The sequence below is a fragment of the Pseudorca crassidens genome, chromosome 18 (genome assembly GCF_039906515.1).
Source record: "Pseudorca crassidens isolate mPseCra1 chromosome 18, mPseCra1.hap1, whole genome shotgun sequence".
NCBI classification, from domain to species: Eukaryota; Metazoa; Chordata; class Mammalia; order Artiodactyla; family Delphinidae; genus Pseudorca; species Pseudorca crassidens.
In genome coordinates, this window is record NC_090313.1 from 74,840,367 (window position 1) to 74,864,991 (window position 24,625).

Genomic DNA, 24,625 nt, shown 5'->3' on the forward strand with positions numbered 1-24,625 from the left:
AGCGGGTATAGAGGGAATGTACCTCAACATAATAAGGCCATATATTAAAAGTTCACAGCTAACATCATACTCAATGGTGAAAGCTGAATGCTTCTCCTCTAAGATCAGGAACAAGACAAGGATGCCCACTTTTGCTACCTTTATTCAACATAGTACTGGAAGTCCTAGCCAGAGCAATGAGGCAAGAAAAATAAATAAAAGACATCCAAATCAGAAAGAAAGGAGTAAACCTGACTCTATTTGCATATAACATGATATTATAGATAGAAAACTGTAAAGACTCCACCAAAAACCTGTTAGAACTAATCAACAAATTCAGTAAAGTTGTAGGATGCAAAATCAATATAAAAAAATCAGTTGTGGTTCTATTCTGTGGTTGTTAGAATCTATGTGGTTCTAACAACAAACTGTCAGAAAAAGAAAACAATCCCGCTTACAATTGCATCATAAAGAATAAAATACCTAGGAATAAATAACCGAGGAGGAGAAAAATCTCTACACTGAAAAGTATAAGACATTGATGAAAGAACATGCCTAAGATACAAATAAATGGAAAGAATTTATGTCTTCATGGATTGGCAGAATCAGTATTGTTAAAATGTCCATATCATTTAAAGCAATATATAGATTCAAGGCAATCTCTATCAAAATTCAAATGGCACTTTTCACAGAAATAGAAAAAAAAACCCTAAAATTTGTATGACACATAAAAGACACTAAATAGGACCACATCACACTGAAAGCTTTTGCACAGCCAAGGAAGCTATCAACAAAATGAAAAGGTGACCTATGGAATAGGAGGAAATATTCACAAATCATGTATCCAACATATATAAAGAACTCATACAACTCAATAGCAAAAAAAGACCCAGCTAGTCTGGTTAAAAAATGGGCAGAGGAAGTGGACAGACGTTTTTTTTAGAAGACCCTCAAATGACCAACAGGTAGATGAAAGGCGCTCAACATCACTAATCATTAGTGAAATGTAAATCAAACCCATAATGAGGGAATTTGCTGGCCATCCAGTGGTTAGGACGCCACACTTTCACTGCCAAGGGCACAGGTTCAATCCGTGGTTGGGGAACTAGGATCCTGCATGCCGCATGGCCAAAAAAAAAAAAACCAACCACAATGAGGTATTACCTCACACCTGTTAGAATGACTGTCATTAAAAAGACAAAAGATAATGAGTGTTGGTGAGGATGTGGACAAAAGGGAATCCTTGTGCACTGTTGAAGGGAATATAAAACGGTATGGCTACTATGGAAATCAGTATAGAGGTTCCTCAAAAAATTAAAAATAACAGTACCATATAATCCAGGAATTCTACTTCTGGGTGTATATCTGAAGGAAACAAAATCAGTATCTCAAAGAGATGTCTTCAGCCCCATGTTTATTGCAGCATTATTTACAGTAACCAAGACATGGAAACAACTTAAGTGTCCATTGATGGATGACTGAATAAAGAAAATATAGCGTATACAGTTGACCTTTGAACAACGTGGAGGTTAGGGGCACCGACTCCCTGTGCGGTTGAAAATCCGAGTATAACTTTTGTCTCCCCCAAAACTTAACTGCTAATAGCCTACTGTTAACCAGAAGCCTTACTGATAACATAAACTGTTCATTAAGACATCTTTTGTATGTTATATGCATTACACATGGTATTCTTAAAGTAAACTTAGCATAAAGAAAATGCTATTAAGAAAATTATAAGTAAAATAAAATACATTTACGGTACTATACTGTATTTAACAGCGCTGTAAGTTTCCATTGCCTGTTTACATGATGAATCATCTGTCAGCACCTACATCAATATTGTCTTACATGTTACAAAACACTGTAGGTGTTATATGTATTACTAACACTACACATCAAAAATGAAAAGATGGGAAAGTCCCTGGCAGTCCAGTGGTTAGGACTTGGTGCTGTCACTGCCGTGGGCCTGAGTTCAATCCCTGGTCAGGGAACTAAGATCCTGCAAACTGTGTGGTGAGCCAAAATAATAATAATAATGAAAAAGAAATTCGTATTTACTTATAACGATTCCTGCACTGATCATGAAGAAGCAACAATATGACTGCGTTATGATAGCTTAGTGTTAAGTGATATGATTGCTCTTCATGTTAGCCTAGTCTATTTATATATATACTTTTATAATTTTTAAAAATATTTATTTGGCTGCACTGGGTCTTAGTTGCAGCAGGCGGGCTCCTTAGTTGCGTCTCACCGGCTCCTTAGTTGTGGCATGCAAACTCTTAGTTGTGGCATGCATGTGGGATCTAGTTCCCTGACCAGGTATCGAACCCAGACACCATGCATTGGGAGCATGGCATCTTAACTACTGCTCCACCAGGGAACTCCCTAGCCTATATATTAATGAATGAATCGGTATAAAAATGTTATGGCCTACAGCATTACAGTCATGTTCGTAATACAATATCGCAAAAATTGTTATTTTTTTACAAAAGCACTTACCTGTGGTGACAGACTGATATGCAATTTCTCCAATTACAGTAGAGAGGCATACAGTATGGTAATGTAATTCTTTGAAAGCAAAATTATAAAACAGTAAGAAAACTAAACATTATTAATTTTATATTAAATATCACTCACCTTATGCCTACATAAGGATAGGCTATCCACTTCAATACAAGTCTTGCACACAATGGTCTACACCAGGGGTCCTCAACCCTGGGCTGCACAGAGGAAGTGAGTGGCGGGCAAGGGAGCGAAGCTTCATCTGTATTTACAGCCGCTCCCCATAGCTCGCATTACTGCCTGAGCTCCACCTCCTGTCAAATAGGCAGCAGCATTAGATTATCGTAGGAGCGGCAACCCAAACCCTACTGTGAACTGTGCCTGCGAGGAATCTAGGTTGCTCGCTCCTTCTGAGAATCTAATGCCTGATGATCTGAGGTGGAGCTGAGGCGGTGATGCTAGCGCTGGGGAGCTGCTGCAGATACAGATTCCCGTTAGCAGAGAGGTTTGACTGCACAGAGACCATAATAAACAATTGCTTGCAGACTCATATCAAAACCCTATCAGTGAATGGCAAGTGAAAACAAGCTCAGGGCTCCCACTCATTCTGCATTATGATGAATTGTATAATTATTTCATTATATATTGCAATGTAATGTACAATAAATGTAATGTGCTCAAATTATCCCTAAACCATCCCTCCCCCTCCCTGCCCGTGGTCCATGTCTTCCACGAAATTGTCTTCCACGAAACTGGTCCCTAGTGCCAAAAAGGTTGGGGACCACTGGTCTACATGATGAATACGTAGGTGATGATGATGATGGTGACACAAAAACATCTCATACAGTTAGATTTTCACACGAAGATACACACATACACAGGAGATAAGTTTATTAACTGTAGGACACGATGATGATTTACTCTTTGTTAAGTAGAAGCAGATCATCATAAAGGTCTTCATCCTTGTCGTCTTCACGTTGAGTAGGCTGAGGAGGAGAGAGAGGACGAGAGGTTGGTCTTGCTGTCTCAGGAGTAGCAGAGCCGGGAGAGGTAGAGGCAGGAGAGGTAGGCACCCTTGGTGTAATTTTACAGAAATACATCGTAATTTATCTCTGACATTTTTGCTTCTTGTCTCTAAAAATGTTTCTATATGGTGCCAACCCTTCTTCCACCATTTGCTTTAGTTTCAGTGCTTGTATCATAGAAGGATCCATGTCATAAAAGAAGTCAAAAGCAGTGTTGAATAACTGGAACTCTCCTGCCAGATTGTTCCGTGTCAATTTGGTTTCTGTCACTGCTTCTTCTGTGTCTTCTACCTCATTGTGCGGCTCTGGTTGGAAGTGCTCGTCTCCATCAGATCCTCTTCTGGGAATTCCTCGGGCATGGTGCCTATTAGCTCTTGACTTTCTCCAAGATCCGTATCTTAAAACCCTTCACCTCCCACCTCTTTTGCCATGTCCACATCTCTTTCATGATTTCCTCGGTTGGCTCTGTTGTAAAGTCAGACACACAACATCTAGACACAGTTTTCTCTAGCAGGAATTTATTGTTTCAGGCTTGATGGCTTTCACGGCTTTTTCTCTAACAATGATGGCATTTTCAGTGGTGCAATCTTTCCAGACTTTCATGATGTTCTCTCTGTTGGTGTTCTCTTCCATAGCGTTGACGATCCTTTCCATCGAGTACTGTGTGTAATGAGCCTTAAGGGTCCTTATGACCCCCCCAGTCTAGAGGCTGAATTAGATATTTGGGGGCAAGTAGACTACTTCAGCGCCTTCAGTGTTGAACTCATGGGGCTCTGGGTGGCTAGGGGCGTTGCCCAGTATCAAAAGAACCCAAGGCTGTCCCTTACGGGCAAGGTACTTTTTGTCTTCAGGGGCAACGCATCGATGAAACCAATCCAGAAAAAGTTACTCATTGTCCAGACCTCCTTGTACAACCAAAAGACAGCTTGTGTTTATCTTTTCCCTTCAAGGCTAGTTAGCAGCTTTACAGGTACGGGCAGTCCTGATCATAGATCTGTTGCTGAACCCAAGTTGGTGTGCCCGATTCCCAATGAGCCCCCATATATTTTATGCATTCATGACATACCTAACTTTTTCTTATTTTTCAGTATTTTTAGGCTATGCAGTTCGTCTGCGAGGTTTTTCAAATTGTCACAAATCTCCCAAAATTTTTCCAAATATTTATTGAACAAAATCCATGTGTAAGTGGACCTGTGTAGTTCAAACCCACGTTGTCCAAGGGTCAACTGTATATATACAATATTATTCAACCATAAAAAAGAAATAAATCCTGCCATTTGTGACAACATGAATGCCCTTTCAGGGCATTATGTTGAGTGAAATAAGTCAGGCAAATTCTGTATAATCTCACTTATATGTGGAATCTGAAAAAAAAAAAAAAACCAAACTCAGAAACAGAGAAGAGACTGGTGTTTGCCAGAGGTGGGGGTAGGGAGTGGGAGAAATGAGTGAAGGTGGTCAGGAGGTACAGACTTCCAGTTATAACATAAATAAGTTCTGGGGATGTAATGTCCAAGATGGTGACTATAGTTACCAATACAGGTTTCCCCACTATCTGAAAATAGAGCATTCCTGTGAAACCTTTTGCAAGCTCAGATTGTGTAAAGTGAAGAAGCTATTAACTTAGGGACACATCTTGCAAACAGATACACAGAATAAATGGAGATAAAGCACAGATGCTCACAGACACAGTACAAAGCTATGATGGCTTGATGGTGAGATGCTGAGCGTAGTTTCTGGGGAAAGAGCTTGGCAGTTCCACTCTCCTTGCTTGGGGTTCAAGCCACCCCTATGAGAGCTCGCTACCGAACAAACTCTGATGCTATTTTTGCTTTTCACCTTTTTTCATAAAAGCAAAAATCCTCTTCAGATTTCTTTCAGTTAGTGAAAACAGGTGCTAATGCAGGTCTTTTGTAAAAGTGAAGTGGCGTAAAGTGAACTTTCAAAAAGTGGGGGCTACCTGGACTCTTATATATTTGAAAGTTGCTGAGAGACCTTTATTTAATTATTTATTTGTTTATTTATTTTTTTATTGGAGTATAACTGCTTTACAATGTTGTGTTAGTTTCTGCTGTACAATGAAGTGAATCAGCTCTATGTATACATATATCCCCTCCCTCTTGGACCTCCCTCCCACCCTCCCCCCATACCCCCCATCTAGGTCGTCACTGAGCACCGACCTAATCTTCCTGTGCTTTATAGCATGTTCCTGCTAGCTATCTATTTTACAAATGGTAGTGTATTTATGTCACTCCTAATCTCCCAATTCATCCCACCCTCCCCTTGCCCACTGTGTCCACATGTCCGTTCTCTACATCTACGTCTCTATTCCTGCCCCGCAAATAGGTTCATCTGTACCGTTTTTCTAGATTCCACATATATGCATTAATATATGATATTTGTTTTTCTCTTTCTGGCTTACTTCACTCTATATGACAGACTCTAGGTCCATCCACATCTCGACAGTAGATCTTCAAAGTTTTCATCACAGGAAAAAAAACTTTAGTAACTGCGTGAGCTGATGGATGTTAACTGAACTTATCGTGGTACTCGTATTACAATAAATACATATATCTAATTGTGATGTTGTACACCTGAAACTAATACAGTGTTATATATCAACAATATCTCAATAAAACTGGGGGGGGGGCGCCTCTCAAAACTCAATAATAAGAAGATAAACGACCCAATTTTAAAAGGCAAAAGATGCAACAGACATACTACCAAAGGATATATAGGATGTCATACAAGCATCTGAAAGGATGCAAATGCAAATTAAAACCATGATGAGACATAATATGCCTCTTGGAATGGCTAAAATTAAAAATTCTCATCCTACCAAGCGTTGGTGAGGACATGGTACAGCTAATTCTCATACACTCCAATAGGAATATAAAGTGATACACCCTCTTTGGAGAACAGTTGGTACTTACTTAAAAAGTGACACAGACACCTCCCACAGGAGTGAGGTATGCTCCTCCTTGGTATTTATTCAAGGAATCTGAACTCATACATCCAAACCACGACTTTTATGCCAATGTTCATAGCAACTTTATTTGTAAGATACCCAAAGTAGAAACAATCCAAATTCTATCAACAGGTGGATGAACTGAAATGTTGTGTTGTATCTATATAATAGACTACTCCCCAGCAATTAAAGGGAATGAACTGCTGATAATAGGCACACCTTGTTTTACTGCATTTCGCTATATTGTGCTTCACAGATATTGCATTTTTTATAAACTGAAGTGTTGTGAAAACCCTGCCTCGAGTGAGTCTGTCGGCGCCATTTTTCCAAAAGTATTTGCTTACTTTGTGTCTCTGTGTCACATATTGGTAATTCTCACAATATTTCAATTATTCAATAATTATTATATTTGATACGGTGGTCTGTGATCAGTGATCTTTGATGTGACTACTACAATTCACTGAAGGCTCAGATGATGGTTAGCATTTTTTAGCAAGAGTGTATTTTTTTTTAAGAGTGTATTTTTTGATTAAGGTACGTACATTGTTTTCTTAGGTATAATGCTATTACACACTTACCAGACTACAATATAGTGTAAACATAATGTTTATATGCACCAGGAAACCATAAAGAAGAAAAAAATGGCTGGTATACAAATAATCAGTTCCTCAGCTGCACTAGCCTCACTTCAAATGCTTAATGCTAAATGCAGCTAAGGACGACCCTATTGAACAGCACTAAGGAATATTTCCATCATGCAGAAAGTTCCCTTGGAAAACACTGCTCTAAGGACCTCCACTCCTGATTGATAGTAAGACTTACCTTTTATGAAATTATATTTCCTACACACTTTCCTGTTGGCCACTTTCCCTTGATTACATTTTTTTAAAAAAAATATTTATTTTTATTTTTGGCCGCGTTGGGTCTTCATTGCTGCTGCCCGCGGGCTTTCTCTAGTTGTGGCGAGCGGGGGCTACTCTTTGTTGCGGTGCGCGGGCTTCTCATTGTGGTGGCTTCTCTTGGTGCGGAGCACGGGCTCTAGGTGCGTGGGCTTCAGTAGTTGTGGCACGTGGACTCAATAGTTGGGGCTCACGGGCTCTAGAGCGCAGGCTCAGTAGTTGTGGCGCACGAGCTTAGCTGCTGCTCCGCGGCGTGTGGAATCTTCCCAGATCAGGGCTGAAACCCGTGTCCCCTGCCTTGGCAGGCGGATTCTTAACAACTGCGCCACCAGGGAAGTCCCTCCCTTGATTACATTTTGTTTTGTTGTAAGACAAACACGTATTTTCTTTTTAAGGTGTGCATGGATCAACATCATCGTCTTTATTTTGTTTTACAGTTGTTTTTTCCGCAATGATATTTGAGACTATCAGAAATCAAGATCTGCCTGTGATCAAGTGCGTTTTAATCAACCATAGAAACAATGATTCATCAGTGGGGACATCATCATCGAATCCCTTGGTAAAGTAATATTAAAATGACAACTTTAGCTATTTTCTCTAGAGACCATACTTTGTAAGCTATTGACACCTGCCATGGCTTATGGGCTTTTCTTTTTTGCGTATTTAAGTATACTATGTACTCATATCTGCTACAGATGAGCGTCTCTACTCATTGCTACCTGGCACTCCATTCCATCAAGAGCCTTGTTCTCTTCGGGTTTAGATTCAGGAAGGACAGTGATACTAGAATGAGTAAGAAACAGGAATTGCCCTTTCTCCTTAAAAAGAAGCCAGGTTTCTCTCTCAAGCCTGAATCCCTAATTTCCAACCGTCTCCTGGATTTAGGTAAGTAGATTTTTCCATTTGCTCATTGAGACACACCTGTATAATTTATTTCATTTCTATTTCCCCAAGCATCTTCTTGTTTTAATGGATTTCTGTTTATGGCCCTGTCTAGTTCCTAGGCTTGAAAGCTCAGCCTCGTTTTGGACTGCTTCCTCTCCCTTGCCCTCACATTCAGTCAGTTACCAAGTCTTGTCAATTTCCTTTCTTTCCTAGTTCTCCTGTAACCACCTCATATTCCCTAGTCCTCCTGCCACTTCCCTAATTCCAGCCCTCATAGTCACAATAATATCATAAGTGGCTTCTTCCTTCTACAGTTCAGCTCACGTAGGGCTGCCACATGGGTCTTCCTGAAGCAGGGCTACATCCATTACAGCCCGGCTTGGTCTTCCCACGGCTTCAAGTGACATGCACGTCGCTCCATAATCTGGCTCTGACTCCAAGTTCCGACCTTGTTTGTCGTTACTCTTCTTCATGCTATTCATCTATCGCACCCTAGCTATTTACTCAAATGAAGGAAGCTTAAATAACTGAGAAGTGAAAATATTAAAAGTCTATATACAATAAAAAGTGAACATAAATTAGCCACTTCTATGGCTTTTATCCAGTTAAGGATTCATACAGATATATAGTCACTCTGTTTTCTTTAACGTAAGTATAATACATAGACACATGCCATGATGCCCTGGACCCCCCACTTCCCTCCCAAAATCAGAGATATTAAAAATATTCTCAAATTTTAAGCAGTGTGAAATAGGTGTCAATAACAACCTTCTACATGCATGTAAAACTCCTGATTTTTTTTTTTTTTCGGCCGTGCCACTTGGCTTGCGGGATCTTAGTTCCTGGACCAGGGATCAAACCCAAGCCCTTGGCAGTGAAAGGGCAGAGTTCAGTTCCCTGGACCGCCAGAGAATTACCCTAAAACTCCTGATTTAATACATGATTCTTTTTTATGCCAGAAACATGGTTGGTTTAACTTTTTAACACATATTGGTGTCATAACACATTGACTTATTAATAATTAAGGCATTTTGCATACATAGTATTTTTGTGCAGACAAGAAAAAATTTAATATTATTCGCTATGACAATCTAAAGTCTTAGTGTCTTTTATTTAGTATTTATTTATTTATTTGGCTGCATCGGGTCTTAGTTGCGACACGCAGTATCTTTCGGTGTGGCCCACGGGCTCTTCGTTGTGATGCATAGGCTTCTCCCTAGTTGTGGCATGGGGGCTCCAGAGCGCACAGGCTTAGTTGCCCCGTGGCATGTGGGATCTTAGTTCCCCGACCAGGGATCGAACCCGCGTCCCCTGCATTGGAAGGCGGATTCTTAACCACTGGACCACCAGGGAAGTCCCTGTAAGTGTTTTTTCAATGTGAGAAAATAGCTGCACACATTTAAGTGTTTTCTTATAAAACACAAGCTTTTTTTAAAAAAAATTAATGATGATTGATCTCAGTTCCTAGTATTAAGTGCTGCATTGTGTTTTATGTCGTATAAATTATATTCTTATGCAATATTCAGGGTTGTATTAAGACCTAGTAATTCTTAAACAACATCAGACAACAGTATTTGTTATACAACACCAGAATACAGTGTTTGTGTGCAGTTCTTTTTGTCTTTGACCTTATAGTGTCCAAAGCATTATTTTCCGAAGTTATTTATGTTCGTTCTTTTCTTTCCCACCACCTTCACTCTGGTTATGTTAGTTATTTGTGATACAATTAACTTCACTTGGTTTGTATTCCATTTTGAGTTCCCCCTATATCCTGGTTGGCTTTAATGATTTACTTTTTTGAGTATGTGCAACATGACTATGGTCCTGAAAGCTAAAGCTATGTACTAAAAGATATACTCAGGGCTTCCCTGGTGGCACAGTGGTTAAGAATCCGCCTGCCAATGCAGGGGACACGAGTTCGAGCCCTGGTCCGGGAAGATCCCACATGCCTGGAAGCAACTAAGCCCGTGTGCCACAACTGCTGAGCCTGTGCTCTAGAGCCCGCGAACTACAACTACTGAAGCCCGCTCGCCGAGAGCCTGTGCTCTGCAACAAGAGAAGCCACCGCAATGAGAAGCCCGTGCACCACAAAAAAGAGTAGCCCCCACTCGCCGCAACTAGAGAAAACCCACACGCAGCCAAAAGTAAATAATTAAATAAATTTTAAAAAAAAAGATATACTCAGAGAAGTATCATGCCTTCTTCATGCCTACTACCAACTTTCCATCCTTTTTCCACCTACCTCCTGAACTTCACCAGTTCCTTTAGAATTTTTGTATGATTCCTGTGTTTCTTGTGCACAAATGAGCAGATACATGTGTATTTTCTTAATCTCCTTCCTTCTTATACGAGGGGTAGCATACTTGAAAGTAGATACTTTTTGCCCTTAGCTTTCTTCACTTAACAGTCTATCCAGGAAATCACTGCATATCAGTTCATGGAGTTTGTCCTCATCCTTCTTTATGTCCTCCATTGTGTGGATGGGCCGTAGTTTATTCAGTCAATCTCCTATGTATGAGCATTTTGGCGGTTTCTAGTATTTTACAACTGTAAATGATGGTGCAATTAATTGCTGGAGATATAGCCCTCAAAATGGGATTGCTGGCTCAGAGGGTGAAGTGCAGTTCAGTCAGGTGTTGCCGAATTCCAGTTCCCCTGCAGAAGGGTTGCACCTGTTTGCATTCCCCCAGCAATGTGTGAGAGTAGCTGTTTCCTCACAGCCTCCCTGACAAAATGGGTTGTCATACTTTAAAATTTGTGCCAATACTTTAAAATTTGTGCCAGTCTGATAGATAAGGGATATCTCAGTGTTGTTTTGAGTTTTTCTGATCATGAGTGAGCTTGAACATTTTCTCATACGTTCATTCTTTATAGCTTTTTTGTGAATTGTCTATTCATTTCTTTTTCCCATTTTTTCTTTTTTCTTTTCCCCCTTATTGTTTATTTATTTATTTCGGCACCAGGTCTTAGTTGCAGCATGGGGGATCTTCATTGCAGCATGCAGGATCTTTAGTTGCGGCATGCGGACTTCTTAGTTGTGGCATGTGGAGTCTAGTTTTCCGACCAGGGATCAAACCCCGGCCCCCTGCATTGGGAGCGTGGAGTCTTATCCACTGGACCATCAGGGAAGTCCCTCTTTCTCCCATTTTTCTACATTTTCTCCCATTTTCCCCACTTTCTGTCTTTTGGCTCCTGTGTCCCTCAATGTTAAAAAAAAATTTTATTTTTTCCTTTTTTTGACCCGCGTTGTGAGGATTGCAGGATCTTAGTTCCCTGAATAGGGATTGAACCTGGGTCCTGGGCAGTGAGAATGTGGAGTCCTAGCACTGGACTGCCAGGGAATTCCCTAAAAAATTATTTACATATTAGGGATATTAGCCCTTTATTTCCTTTATCTGTAATATGCATTGCAAATATTTTCTCCTAGCATGTCAGGGTTTTGTTTGTTTTTACTTTTTTTTTAATAACTCAATTTTTTTTTTTTTTTTTTTTTTTTTTTTGCTGTATGCGGACCTCTCACTGTTGTGGCCTCTCCCGTTGTGGAGCACAGGCTCCGGATGCACAGGCTCAGCGGCCATGGCCACGGGCCCAACCGCTCCGCGGCATGTGGGATCCTCCCGGCCCGGGGCACGAACCCGTGTCCCCTAGCATCGGCAGGCGGAGTCTCAACCACTGCGCCACCAGGGAAGCCCGAATAACTCAATTTTTAAAAAACTATTTATTTGTGGCTGTATTAGGTCTTCATTGCTGCGCTCGGGCTTTCTCTAGTTGCAGCGAGCAGGGGCTACTCTTCATTACGGTGCACAGGCTTCTCATTGTGGTGGCTACTCTTGTTGTGGAGCAGGGGCCCTAGAGTGCATGGGCTTCAGTACTTGCAGCACGTGGGCTCAGTAGTTGTGGCTCGAGGGCTCTAGAGCGCAGGCTCAGTAATTGTGGCGCACGGGCTTAGTTGCTCCGCGGCATGTGGGATCTTCCCGGACCAGGGCTCGAACCCGTGTCCCCTGCATTGGCAGGTGGATTCTTAACCACTGCGCCACCAGGGAAGTCCCTGTTTGATTTTACTTTATGTCCCTCTTTTAAGATCCAGCTCAATTGCTGTACTCCAGTGAAGCATTCCCACCCCCTCTATCCCAGCCTGGAAGTCACCTCTCTCTCCTCAGAAGGTCCAGAGCACTTAAATGCACCTTTCAGAGTAGTCGGTATCTGTTTATGGGGCACATCATATTTCACTTTTAGTTATTTCTTCCTATTAGAGTCAAAACTCAAGGACAAGGTCAGTGTCTTTCTTCCCCTAGCCCCATTGCACCCAGCAGGTGGTCTAGCTCGTATCAGATATTGACTAAATAACTCACCAGATACTAACTGAAGAAATGAACAAATAAAATCAGAAATATGGCTTATGGTCAGTAGCAGAAGAGCTACCCTACCCTGCTCTTCACCTGCAGAAGCTTGTGTGTGTGTGTGTGTGTGTGTGTGTGTGTGTGTGTGTGTGTGCGTACACACGTGTGAGGGCTACACTATGTGTCGGGGGGTAGGAGGTGAGGGGTCCAGCAGCAGAAGCTGCTAGCACACTGTCCTCTCAATATATCTCAGTTATTTAAAGCAGGCAAGGGGTGTGATGGTGGCAATGAGCCTACGGGGATGTCTGCCCAGAACATACTGGGTTGGCCACAAAGCGTGTTTGGGTTTTCTGTAACATCTTACGGAAAAACCTGAACGAACTTTTTGGCCAACCCAATATTTTAGTTTTTAAGTTCCCTCTAACACAGATACTAATTTACTATTACTATGTAGATGCTTATCTGCATACCAGTAATCACAAAAACATATACCTATGTATTCCTTTTTTGTTTTTGTTTTTCTTTGGCCGAGCCACGCGGCTTGTGGAATCTTAGTTCCCTGACCAGGGATCGAACCTGGGCCCCCAGCAGTGAAAACACGGACTCCTAACCACTGGACACCAAGGAGTTCCCTATACCTATGTGCTTTAATTTTATGATTATTATCTGTATATTAGTTTGTGATTGTGAGGGCTGCCATAACAAAGTCTCAGACTGGGTGAGTTAAACCACGGAAATTTATTGTTTCATAGTTCTGGAGGCTAAAATCTAGATGTCGTCAGGCTTGGTTCCTTCTGAGGCTGTGAAGGAAGGATCTGTCCCAGGCCTCTCTCCTTGGCTTGTATGGCCATCTTTGTGTTCACAGGGCGTTCTCCCCGTGTGCTTGTCTTCTCCAAATTTCCTCTTCTTATAAGGACATCAGTCATAAGATTAGAACCCACCCTAATGGCCTCATTTTGACGGGATCACCTCTGTAAAGGCCCGGTTCTGAATAAGGTCACATTCTGGGGTACTGGGGGTTAGGACTTCAACATATGAATTTGGGGGACTTCCCTGGTGGTCCAGTGGTTAGGACTCCGAGCTTCCACTGCAGGGGGCACGGGTTCGATTCCTGGTCAGGGAACTAAGATCCCACATGCCACATGGCACAGCCAAAAAAAAAAAAAAAGAATTTGGGGGGAACACAGTTCAACCCATAACAGTCTATAAAACATTTTCGAAATGCAGCCTACAGTTATCTGTCTTTTCTTTAGAGACTTGTAATTTATAGGCATTTTGGTCAGACATGATGATCCTCAGTGGGTTATGATGTGCTTGGCTGTTGTGTGTCATAGGTCAACATGTGTTTATTTGATAAAGGTTCCAGCTAAGAAGAAGATGCATTGAACGTGCACTTGTAGTGAATTCGCATCATTTTGTCTATGACATAGGCATCAGAATCCCAGGAAGACCTGGACTGTGCCTTGAGGCCCGAGAGCACAGAGGCAGTCTACGAAGCGGCCACCGTGGAGGTGGACGTGACCGCATCCGTCACACTGCAAGTGCTGGTCACCACCCCGGGGAACATTTCCTGTCTCTGGGTCTTTAAACACAGCTCCCTGAATTGCCAGCCACACTTTGATTTACAAAACAGGTAAGCAGGGGCGGGGCAATGTGCAACCGTCAGGATTTTTGGAGGAATAGTTTCTTGCCATACAGAGACCTTCTTGCTTCATTTAGAGTTTCTTTTCCAATCTCTGTACATGTTCACTGTAACTCTTATTTCCAGTGAAAGAAAATAAACTAAAAAATAGCTAAGGCATGGATACATGACCTTTTGCAGCGGTCAAAACCCATAGGACAAACGACACAAAAGGTGAACCCCAGTGTAAACTGGGGACTTTAGTTAATACCAGTATTGGTTCATCAGTTGTAACGAATACACCACACCTATGCAAGATGTTACTAATAGAAAAGCTGTGTGTGAGGAGTGGGAGTGGGGCGAGGGTGTATGCAGGATCTCTCTGTACTTTCTGCTTAATTTTTTTTTCTCCTTAATTTTTCCATAAACCTAAAATTGCTCTAAAAAATAAAGTCTATTCATTTAAAAACTTATATACAGATGTATAGGTATATTTAGGGCCTAAGAAAGCAGTGATGACTGGCAAAATGTAAAACAAATAGTGAAGAGTATTTGGGATTTTAAAGATGGGCTTGTTTTTTAAACTGGATTTTGTCTTGAAGGTAAAAACTTAGGAAGTTTTCATTCCGTTCTGGTTAAAGTAGCAAGGAGCTTTCTAGTTAAAGCGGTGAGAAGCTTCTTTCTGAGAAATCCTTGGGGAAGAACCCTTGGCTTTACCTAGTTTGTTTCACAGTGTGATGAGCAGAATTGCAATGATATGTGATATCCACAAAGCATTTTAGTAAGAAATTGATCTGTATGTGGGGAACGTTGGTCTCACCATCCAGAAAGATATCGTGGCCAAGGTTTGTAGATTGACCACCAAGCCTGTATCTAACCCTGGGCTGACTGCTGCCCCCTGCTGTCCGAGACCAGATGGGGCAGGAAGCAAGGGGCACAGGCCATTGACATGCCCACTTACTAATTCTAAGGTGCTTTATTCTCTAATTCTTGGGGTGCTCAGGTGACCCGAAGCTATAGAAGAACCACTGTCTTTCTAGGAGCAATGCAGGAAATGGCCCCTCAGTGACCCAAAGGGGGTTCCATGCCACCTGACTGAGACACGGGAGAACATCTGTGACTGACTTGTACCAAGTATTCACATTTGTGTCTTTAAGGTCAAACCAATGTTTAAGTAATTTTCAGGACAGTAGCTATAATTCTGAAGTTTGGTTCTAAATCTTAGAGCACATTCATTTTCCTTTCCTCTTTTGAGACCCTGTTACTCACTTCTCTGTTTTGCTTACTTTTCTCTTGGCGTTAAACCAAAGGCAATCTTCTATTAAGAATTTTGGCTTAAAGAAACGTTCTGGTAATCTTATTAAAATCTGATGCCACACAGTTCTTGTTAGATTGAGGCCAAAAAACGCAAAGTAAAAAAGTAGGGTTCTTTTTACTCTGCTAAGAGGTTGCCTTTTTGTTCTAGGACAGGCAGCCCAAATCATAGGTCTTATGTGGATTAGTTAACTTAGTACCAAAACATTTTTAGCAACTTCTCCATAGTAAAGAGTTACTGAAATTAAATCTGGGCTTAGACTCATAGCCAGACAGATTGCACACCTAAGCTTTGATAACCGTCTTAGAGTTTTGTATGATATGCCCAAGAGTTCTCACGTGATACCAGGAGAGTGAAGGTTCAGAGAGAGAGAGCACATCCCCAGGGTACCTGCATAAGCAGAAAATACATATATTTCTTACTAATTTACTGCCTATATGAATGCAAGCACCAGTACTCTGGAACCATGCTGCTTGGAGCTCTAAATCAGGGCTGTTCCAATATCCTGTGCCCTTGGTTCGCCTGGGGTCTTGTTCAAACGCAGATTTCGATTCAGTAGGTGTGGACGGGGCCTGAGATTCTGCATAGACTCTCCCAGCTGGTGCCAAGTGTTGAGCAGTAACATCTAAAGGTCAGAAAGTGTCCATTTAAATCCAACACTACTCAACAGACTGCTAGAGAGTATTCTAAGCGCTAAGGAGGACAGATATCAAACACACATCAAAGTTGTTTCTTTGAAGAGAATGCCCCTAGCCAAATTTACCTTTACCAAGTATCTGAAAAGTTAGAAATACTCACATTGAGACATCTCTCCTTTGTGATATATCAGTGTAATTACTACCTCATAGGAAAATGCTTTGTGTCTGATTTTGCTTGAATTCTTTCCTCTAGAGGGGGTGGGAGGGGGGCACAAAACGGACTGTTCTTGATGTCAGTGAGTCTTGCTTGTACCGTCATCTGGTTCTGCACGTGGGGCACGGAGGCTGGTGGCCGGGTGGCCGGCAGACATGCCTGTGGAGGATGGTTTGTCATTGGCAGGAATGGTCCACTACTGCCAAGGAGGGCGTCCCACCAAGTCTATACGTTTTTGGTAGGAGTTTTCCCTCCGAGGGGCTTGGGCAGCATGAGGTGAAGGTGCTCACTCCCAAGGGAGGGACTGGATAAAGGTCAAGGTGAAGCAAACGAGGCCCAGGCTGAGCGCCGGCACAGGACGGGAGCTGCGTTCTCCACCGAGGTGGACCAGAGGCGCCCAGCCACCTTCTGACTCAGTGTGAAATGCGAGGGTTTTTGTTTCACACGTTTTCCAGATTAACCAGTTCTCTTTCTTGTGTTTCAGAGGAGTTGTGTCCATGGTCATTTTGAAAATGACAGAAACCCAGGCTGGAGAATACCTACTTTTTATTCAGAGTGAAGCCACCAATTACACAGTATTGTTTACAGTGAGTATAAGAAGTAAGTGCTGTTTGCTACTCGGTACCCTCAATATTCTAAAGGAGCAGTTAGGACCCAAGAGCTCTTACCGGCTTCCCCAGACACATGAGCCAGGTTTCCCTCAATACGTAGTTGAATTAATTGAACTCGCTTCCACCACCCCATCGCCTGTTGAGATCCTGACGTGACCCACGGATGGTGAGAGTGAATGCTCTTCAGAACCCAGGGCATCCTCTATTTTCTGGCTCCCCGTTTCTTTCAGCGACGGATGGATGACAGGGAAGAAGTGGAAAGCATCTTGACCATGGAGTCAGAAGACCTGAGTTCTTATTCTGGATCTGATACGACCGCCTTGGGCAGGTCACGTAGTCTCTCTGAGCCTCAGTGTTCTGATCTGTAAAATGGGGATACCCACACACACCTCGGATGTCAAGAGCTTAGAGCTGTCCAACAGAGCGGTCTGAGGCGATGAGAACGTCTGTCTGCTCTGTCCAGTAAGGTAGCCACTGGCCACATGTGGCTGGTGAACACTTGAAATGTGGCCAGCGTGACCGAAGTTTTCATTTTAATCAATTAAAAATTCCATTTAAATAAGCACATGGACCTGGCGGCTCCTGTGTTCGTACAAACACCAGATCGCTACGCAAACCATCAGGAACAACGTGGAAGTTCTCACCCAGGGAAGCAGCTGTGCAGTTGGCCGAACCACCATCTGCGTGTCTCCTGGCTTCTCCTTCTTTCCACCCACTTACGCGCAGGCCTGCGGTTGTGTGGACTCAGCCCTGTACCCACTGGCTGCTTTACCCCACGTGACAAATGGGGACTAGCGGTGGAGGCATTCACATGGGTCCCGCTGCCTTTAGGGGCCAGGGCGGTGCTCCAGAAACTCTGGCTTTATCCATTTTAAAGCAAGCTCCCGGGCTACGCCTTGGTGTGTCTTGCCAGGCGGAGGCTGTGGTGCACGTGTGTCCGGCCCACAGAGGTGCGGGGCTCGGGGGAACCACGGCTCCCCTTGGCCGAGTCTGTTCTGCACCCACCATCGCAGGTGAACGGCTTGCTGAGAGGTATGGAAATGGGCACGACAGCCCGAGGCCGGGCGTGGCCAGGTCCACACTCTGGGCCACACCGCACTGGGTCTCGCACTCAGAGCTGCGAACAGAAGAGCACTCGTGGCCGTTTCGATTCCCCCAAGTGTCATCTGACCAGGGCTGGGGACAGGGTGTTAGGTTCCAAAGTCAGCCTGTCGGGCAAAACCCCAGCAAAGTCCAAATCGGTCAACATTTGTTTTGAAAAGCCTTTCAATTACTCTGATATTTATAGGACCAGAGCCCTAGAAGGTCAGAAGTCAAGAGGTACCTCTTGTTTCTCTTTGATTTTGGTCTTTTTCCCTGCCCCCTCCCCAGTCCCCGACCCCCCTCTGTGGGACAGTAAATCCTAGGTTGGAAGAGAATAAGAGATTTCTTGCTCTCTCTCTCTCTCTTTTTTTTTTTTGTCAAGTGTTTATACTTGAATTTGTATAAAATAAATGGGCATCTGCTCTCTTTATTTAAGGTAACTTCTTTTCACTTAAGATTTATAATGTAAAAATAGCACAACAATCATTCAAGTTAGTTGTAACTGTTTTTAACGTGCTGCTGGGTGGTGGGATTCAAAAAAAATCAGGTGGGGTAGACTTGGCAACAGTCAACATGAAAAAGAGGAAAGGGTTTAGTGAACCACAAGTTCACTATGAACCAACAGTATGGCATGGTTGCTAAAAAAGGAAATCTGAACCTTGGCAGCGTTCACGAAAATGTAATGTCTGGGTTAAGGAAATTAATGGAAAATTACTCTTTTCAGTTCTACAGTTTTTTCAGGTGAATATTGACAAAACAGAGCAACCAGAATAGTGAAGATCTTAGAATTCCTTGATTAGGAGCAGCTGAGGGAATTAAGAATGTTTAGCAGAGAGAAGGAAATATTTTTGAGGAGAGAAGAAGATTGATTGCAGTGTAACGTAGAGGAAACCCTTCTGGCATGAGTCAGGAAACCTGGGCTAACTAGTTAAAATGCCTTCGATGATAATGATATCCCTTGACCTCCGCATTTGATTTTAAGTATTTGAAGGATTTTCATGTGGCAACAAACTTCACTTGAAAAAAAAAATTGCTCTAGAGGGTAAAATTGGGACCAATGGTCAGCAATTACAGGGAGAGAAAGTAAAAACTACCAGAAAATGGGAAAAGATGTTTGGAAGTCACATAATCAACAAAGGATGAATAGCCATAATAGGTAAAGAACTTCTATAAATCAATAAGAAAAAAACCAGTAGAAAAATGAACAAAAGACATGAGTAGGCATTTCACTATTGTCAGTAAACATATTAAATTAATAACTGAGACATGCAAATTAGGGCCACAGTGAGATACCGTTTTATACCCAGGAGACTGTTGAAAACAAATTGTCATTATGTGTAAAGCAGAAGTGCTCACACTATATGGACCAGCAGTTGTACTCCTAGGTATATTGTAAAGAAACTTAACACACCTGCCTCACTAGGAATGCCCAAGATGTTCATAGCACCATTGTTGGTGATACAAAATACAGGAAACAACCCAACTGTCCACTGCAAGAAAATGGACTAATAGATTGTGATATATCCACCCATGGAACACAATGTAGTGGTAGCAAAATGAATTAAGCATAGCTACATGCAAAACCATGGACGAATCTTAAAAACATAAACTGAAGTTGTGAACGACTGCATACTGAGTGATGCCGTATGTTGAAGCTCAAAAACAAACAAAACAAACCAGTATATTGTTTAGGGCCACACATCTATGTGGTGAAATATGTGTAAAAGTATGAGAACGATAAACAGAAAATTCAGGATAAAGTTAACCTAGGCTTGAGAGACAAGGAGAAGCAGGACAAGAGTAGATTCAAAGATATTTGTTATTATTCTGGTTATTGAGCGTGGGTCCACGGGTATTGTTTTTATTATTATGTTTCAAAATTAACTCGTCATATATTCTTTGCTATGTATATACATATCTATAAAGTATTAGATACTATTTTTAAACAGAATTTATTATAAGGAGGAAGATTGAAATTTAGCATGGGAAACTTTCTTTGGAAAAGAAAAAAAGGTTTGTTGAAAAATGGGAGGATCGACTCTGGGAGGTCATGAACTGCTGTTCCTAAGGGGTCCGAGCAGAAGCAGAGAGTTTATATGTGAAGGGAGGGGGAGGGGGAGAAGGGGCAAGGGGAGAGGTGTGAGGGTCCAATGTGAACAGGAGGCTGAACCAAGCCTCTCAACTCTGTTCCAATTCTACCTCCATCCTACTCTATTTCTGCCTAGTTCTAGATACAATTATGCTAAGAAAGTTGGGTCTTAAACTATATAAGTATGTGTTATAAACTTTATGTTATTTCTACTTTTCTTTTTCCCATGCATATTGATATTTGTGTTTTTACGTGGCTTCACTCCACTAAACATTAGTTGTCTTTGGATTCATGAAATACCCAAAGACATTAGCATTAGCATTAGAATAAATAAAGACATTAGAATAAATAAAGACATTAGCATTAGAATAAATGCTAAAGTTAGCATTTCAGCCAGAGTTGAATTTAATATATTGGTGAGGAGGGATATGTTATTATATATATTTGGAGTGGAGCAGAAGACACCGCTACGGCACAAAAGGTTAACTTTTCTTCATGGTGCAGAATTCTTCTTTTGAGGAGGTTGCTAAGACAGTTATTTTTTTTTTAATGTTTATAATATGAAACATTTTTAATATTAAAACGTTAATAATTTATGATGCTTTAGATACACTGCTTTACACGTTAAGGAGACCTTACTTTAGAAAAATGGAAAATCAGGATGCCCTGGTCTGCATCTCGGAGAGCATTCCAGAACCAACCGTGGAATGGGTGTTCTGCGATTCACAGAGTGACAGGTATGACATGTGGAGAGAGAACTGCTTTTATGACTTTACTTTTTCGGTCTCTTTCTAATATAGTTGACATCATACTGTCTGTACAATTTATCACCCTGTTAACAGGAAACGTTGGCTTTTTTTTTTTTTTTTGCGGTACGCGGGCCTCTCACTGTTGTGGCCTCTCCCGTTGCGGAGCACAGGCTCCGGACCGGGGCACGAACCCGTGTCCCCTGCATCGGCAGGCGGACTCTCAACCACTGCGCCACCATGGAAGCCCAGGAAACGTTGGCTTTTTAAAGAATGATTGGTGTGGGCTTCCCAGGGAGGATGGTGGGGGACACCTTAGTGACGAGCCCTTTGGAGCGCCTCGTCTGTCACGTCACTGACCTGTAGGACCCTCCCTGGATGTCACATGACACGAATAAAAGCCCTTTTAAGTTACACGCTTGTGGACTCCCTGAGCATTTGGTTGGGGAAAAAGAAAGGTCCAGCTTTTAGTGTATAATTCCCTATAAGTAAGAAATTCCCTGTGAATAAATGTTTAATCTGTGATTATGATGCTTACTCTAAGAGCAGTTTAATACGATTGTTTAGGGATGTAGAATGTGCCTGGGTTTGAACCCTGCTTTGCTTATACCTGTGTGGCCTTGGGCAAGTTACTTAACCCCTCCCCGCCTATCAGAAGAATGCGGGTGGGAGCAGTACTTACCTTAATACAATCGCTCTGATGAGTAAATGAACTGGTACATGTGAAGCGCATAGAACAGTGCCTGGCAGATAGTAAGTACCATATAAATGTTCACTTTTGTTTTTCATGCGTCATAGCTAAGTGCTCACAAAGTAACGGTTCATGCCATTTGAACCAGTTAAAATTTACCAAACCACTTTTATTGAAAAAGGGAACTAAAGAGAAGGAGAAAAAGTGAAAAATCAGGTTACCAAATAATATGAGCGGATCCCAAATTTTAAACGAACAAGAAAAAGAGATTACCTATAGATGTATACGTCACACGCGCACAGAAAAGAAAAGATTAGAAAGCTACACACAGCAAAATAGTAACCGTTGTTATCTCATGGTGGTAGGAATGTGGGCAATTTAATATTCTTTTCTTTGGGTTTTTCTGGATTTTCCAAAATAAACATAGTTATTGTTGTCTTATAATTAAAAAAAAAAAACTCAAGGAGTAATGCATAAACAAAGACGAGAATACATTTGACTAAAGTGATAAAGAGAAGAAATGTGACTATACACAGAGTCCAATAGCCGTATCTGCTTTGGGAAAGGTGATGGTTAAGGAGGCGGGAGAGGGGAGGTGGTCCCTCAAATCCCGAGGTGTGGCTGACACCCCTCAAGTGACACTGCCCTCTCCTCTGTGAGCTCCGGGGACTCTGGGGACATTTGCAACTGTGGCCTCTCTCCCTCTCACTGGCTGTCCTTTTCAGAGCTTCAAAGAAAGCATACCTACACCTTGTTAAGCTGTATTAAAACCTAATCATGCTTTTCCTTTTCTCCATTTTCTCTTTTTTCCCCCCTTTTCTGTCTTTTCTCAATTCTTCCATTCTTTCTCTCTCTTTAACAACCAAGAGGTCACCAAACACAAAGGCTTTTAAACTGTTTTATTACGTGATTCTCTCTAGTGTTATTCTAATTGGGTGAGATGAGGAATTACTAACTAGTTGTGAATTGGTTTGCCTTGTGACCTGCTCCTGTCTTTGCTTTCTTATCAGGCTCTTAAAATCTAGAACCTTTAATTTGGTTCTTCTCCTGAACATTCATTTGTAATTTTAAAAGATGTTTAATCAACTGATATTTATTTTTTTAATAGATCTTTACTGGAGTATAATTGCTTCACAATACCGTGTTAGTTTCTGTTGTACACCAAAGTGAATCAGCCATATGCATACACATGTCCCCATATCCCCTCCCTCCTGAACCTCCCTCCCACCCTCCCTATCCCACCCCTCTAGGTCATCGCAAAGCACCAAAGTCTGTCACACAGAATGAAGTAAGTCAGAAAGAGAAAAACAAATACCGTATGCTAACCCATATATATGGAATCTTAAAAAAAAAAAAAATGGTACTGACATTTATTTTTTAATTGCAGCTGTAAAGGAGAAAGTCCAGCTGTCATTACAAAGGAGGCAAGTGTACTCCATGAGTTATTTGGAACAGACATAAGGTGCTGTGCAAGAAATGAGCTGGGCAGGGAATGTACGAAACTCTTCACTATTGGTAAGACCATAGCATCATGTTGTTCTGTTCTCAGGGAGTGTTCCTTAGAGATGAGCTGGGACTAATCATCACCCCTAGGTCCTTACTCAATTTCAAACATTCTATAGCTCCTTCAGGCCATTTCCAGTGTAATATTTAGATTTCTGTGAGTGCTCATTTCTTCATAAGAGCCTTGTCGGTCTCTGAAAGACTCTTTTATTTTGAGATGGTTGGGAACATTTGAGATGCCATCAAAATCTTTGTTCTGCAGAATGTTCAGGATATATCTTGTGATGAGGAAAAAAAAAAATCACTATTTTTCTTACCTGGGGTGTTTTCATCTTCTAGATCTAAACCAAACTCCTCAGACCACACCGCCACAATTATTTCTTAAAGTAGGGGAACCCTTATGGATAAGGTGCAAAGCTGTTCATGTGAACCATGGATTCGGGCTCAGCTGGGAATTAGAGAATAAAGCACTGGAAGAGGTGAGAGGATGAGCTTCCATCCTGAAAATGCAGAAAAATGAACCAAGAGTCCAGGTGGAAATCACTCCATTCAAACTCTGTTTTATTAAAATCTAGGGCAGCTACTTTGAGATGAGTACCTATTCCACAAACAGAACTATGGTACGGATTCTGTTTGCTTTTGTATCATCAGTGGGAAGAAACGACACTGGCTATTACACTTGCTCCTCTTCAGAGCATCCCAGTAAATCAGCTTTGGTCACCATCCTAGGTAATGCGGGCTGCGCACGTAACCTGTACTCACGTTTTTAGTTGTTTTAGTGTGGAATGTAGGGCAGGTACTGCAAATTCTGCTTTCAGTATAATGTTAGTATCAAAAAGCTGAGAAAGAAACTGAATTAGGGGAGTTTTGTAAGTACAAGCTGCCCCTTCCTTTCCTTTTCTGGTTAAACCAAGCCCGCTTGAATGCCACTGTCTTTGCAGGCAGCACGTTGTAATGTGACCCTCTGTTTGTGGATTTTTGTCTTCCAGTAGGCTGGAAGTTTCCTAAGGACAGGAATAATCCCTTCTATCCTATACTCCCAGACCTGGCAGAGAACCAGACACAAACTCGACCCTTATTAAGCACTTGTTCTAAGAACTACCTGAGAACTGCCTCTCAGGGGTAGAGAGCAATGGCTGAGAGGGTGGGACATGCACTTAGATGCATGGAAGTTTGGGTGGGCTCTGTAGGATCTGACAATAATCACGCTTTATGTAATCTTGGAGTAGGTGGCAGCCTTCGGCCATCATGAAAATGCTAAGAAGTGAAGGGATTCTCTTATTCAACTAATAAGGAAGTGTTCCATAGGGAAACCTTGTGAATATCTCTGGCTAGACTATTCTATTTGTGACCTGAGATTATTTTATGCGGGATGTGTCACGAGGGGGCCATTCTGGTTGAGGACAGGGATTGTCAGTGGGCCCCTCTGTGTCCATGGTTGGCCAGGCTGGGGGAAGCCCTTCAAGCCCTTGAACTTGTTAGCAAAATCTATAGGTTTACTTATACATTTCCTTGG

At 41.9% G+C, this 24,625-nt stretch overlaps 1 protein-coding gene across 5 annotated transcripts in view; it reads left to right on the top strand.

The window, feature by feature from the left end:
* FLT3 (fms related receptor tyrosine kinase 3) overlaps positions 1-24,625 on the top strand; it is an 85,721-nt gene that overhangs the window by 17,071 nt on the left and 44,025 nt on the right. For 3 of the 5 annotated variants that reach the window (XM_067713601.1, XM_067713603.1, XM_067713602.1), the window contains exons 2-8: positions 7,811-7,932; positions 14,029-14,231; positions 16,871-16,986; positions 20,777-20,906; positions 22,994-23,121; positions 23,449-23,588; positions 23,685-23,838. In XM_067713601.1, the coding sequence (XP_067569702.1) occupies positions 7,811-7,932; positions 14,029-14,231; positions 16,871-16,986; positions 20,777-20,906; positions 22,994-23,121; positions 23,449-23,588; positions 23,685-23,838 (993 nt within the window). Of the gene's footprint in view, positions 1-7,810; positions 7,933-7,983; positions 8,259-14,028; positions 14,232-16,870; positions 16,987-20,776; positions 20,907-22,993; positions 23,122-23,448; positions 23,589-23,684; positions 23,839-24,625 lie in introns of those variants that run through there. The other 2 variants (XM_067713604.1, XM_067713605.1) reach the window with 2 other exon arrangements.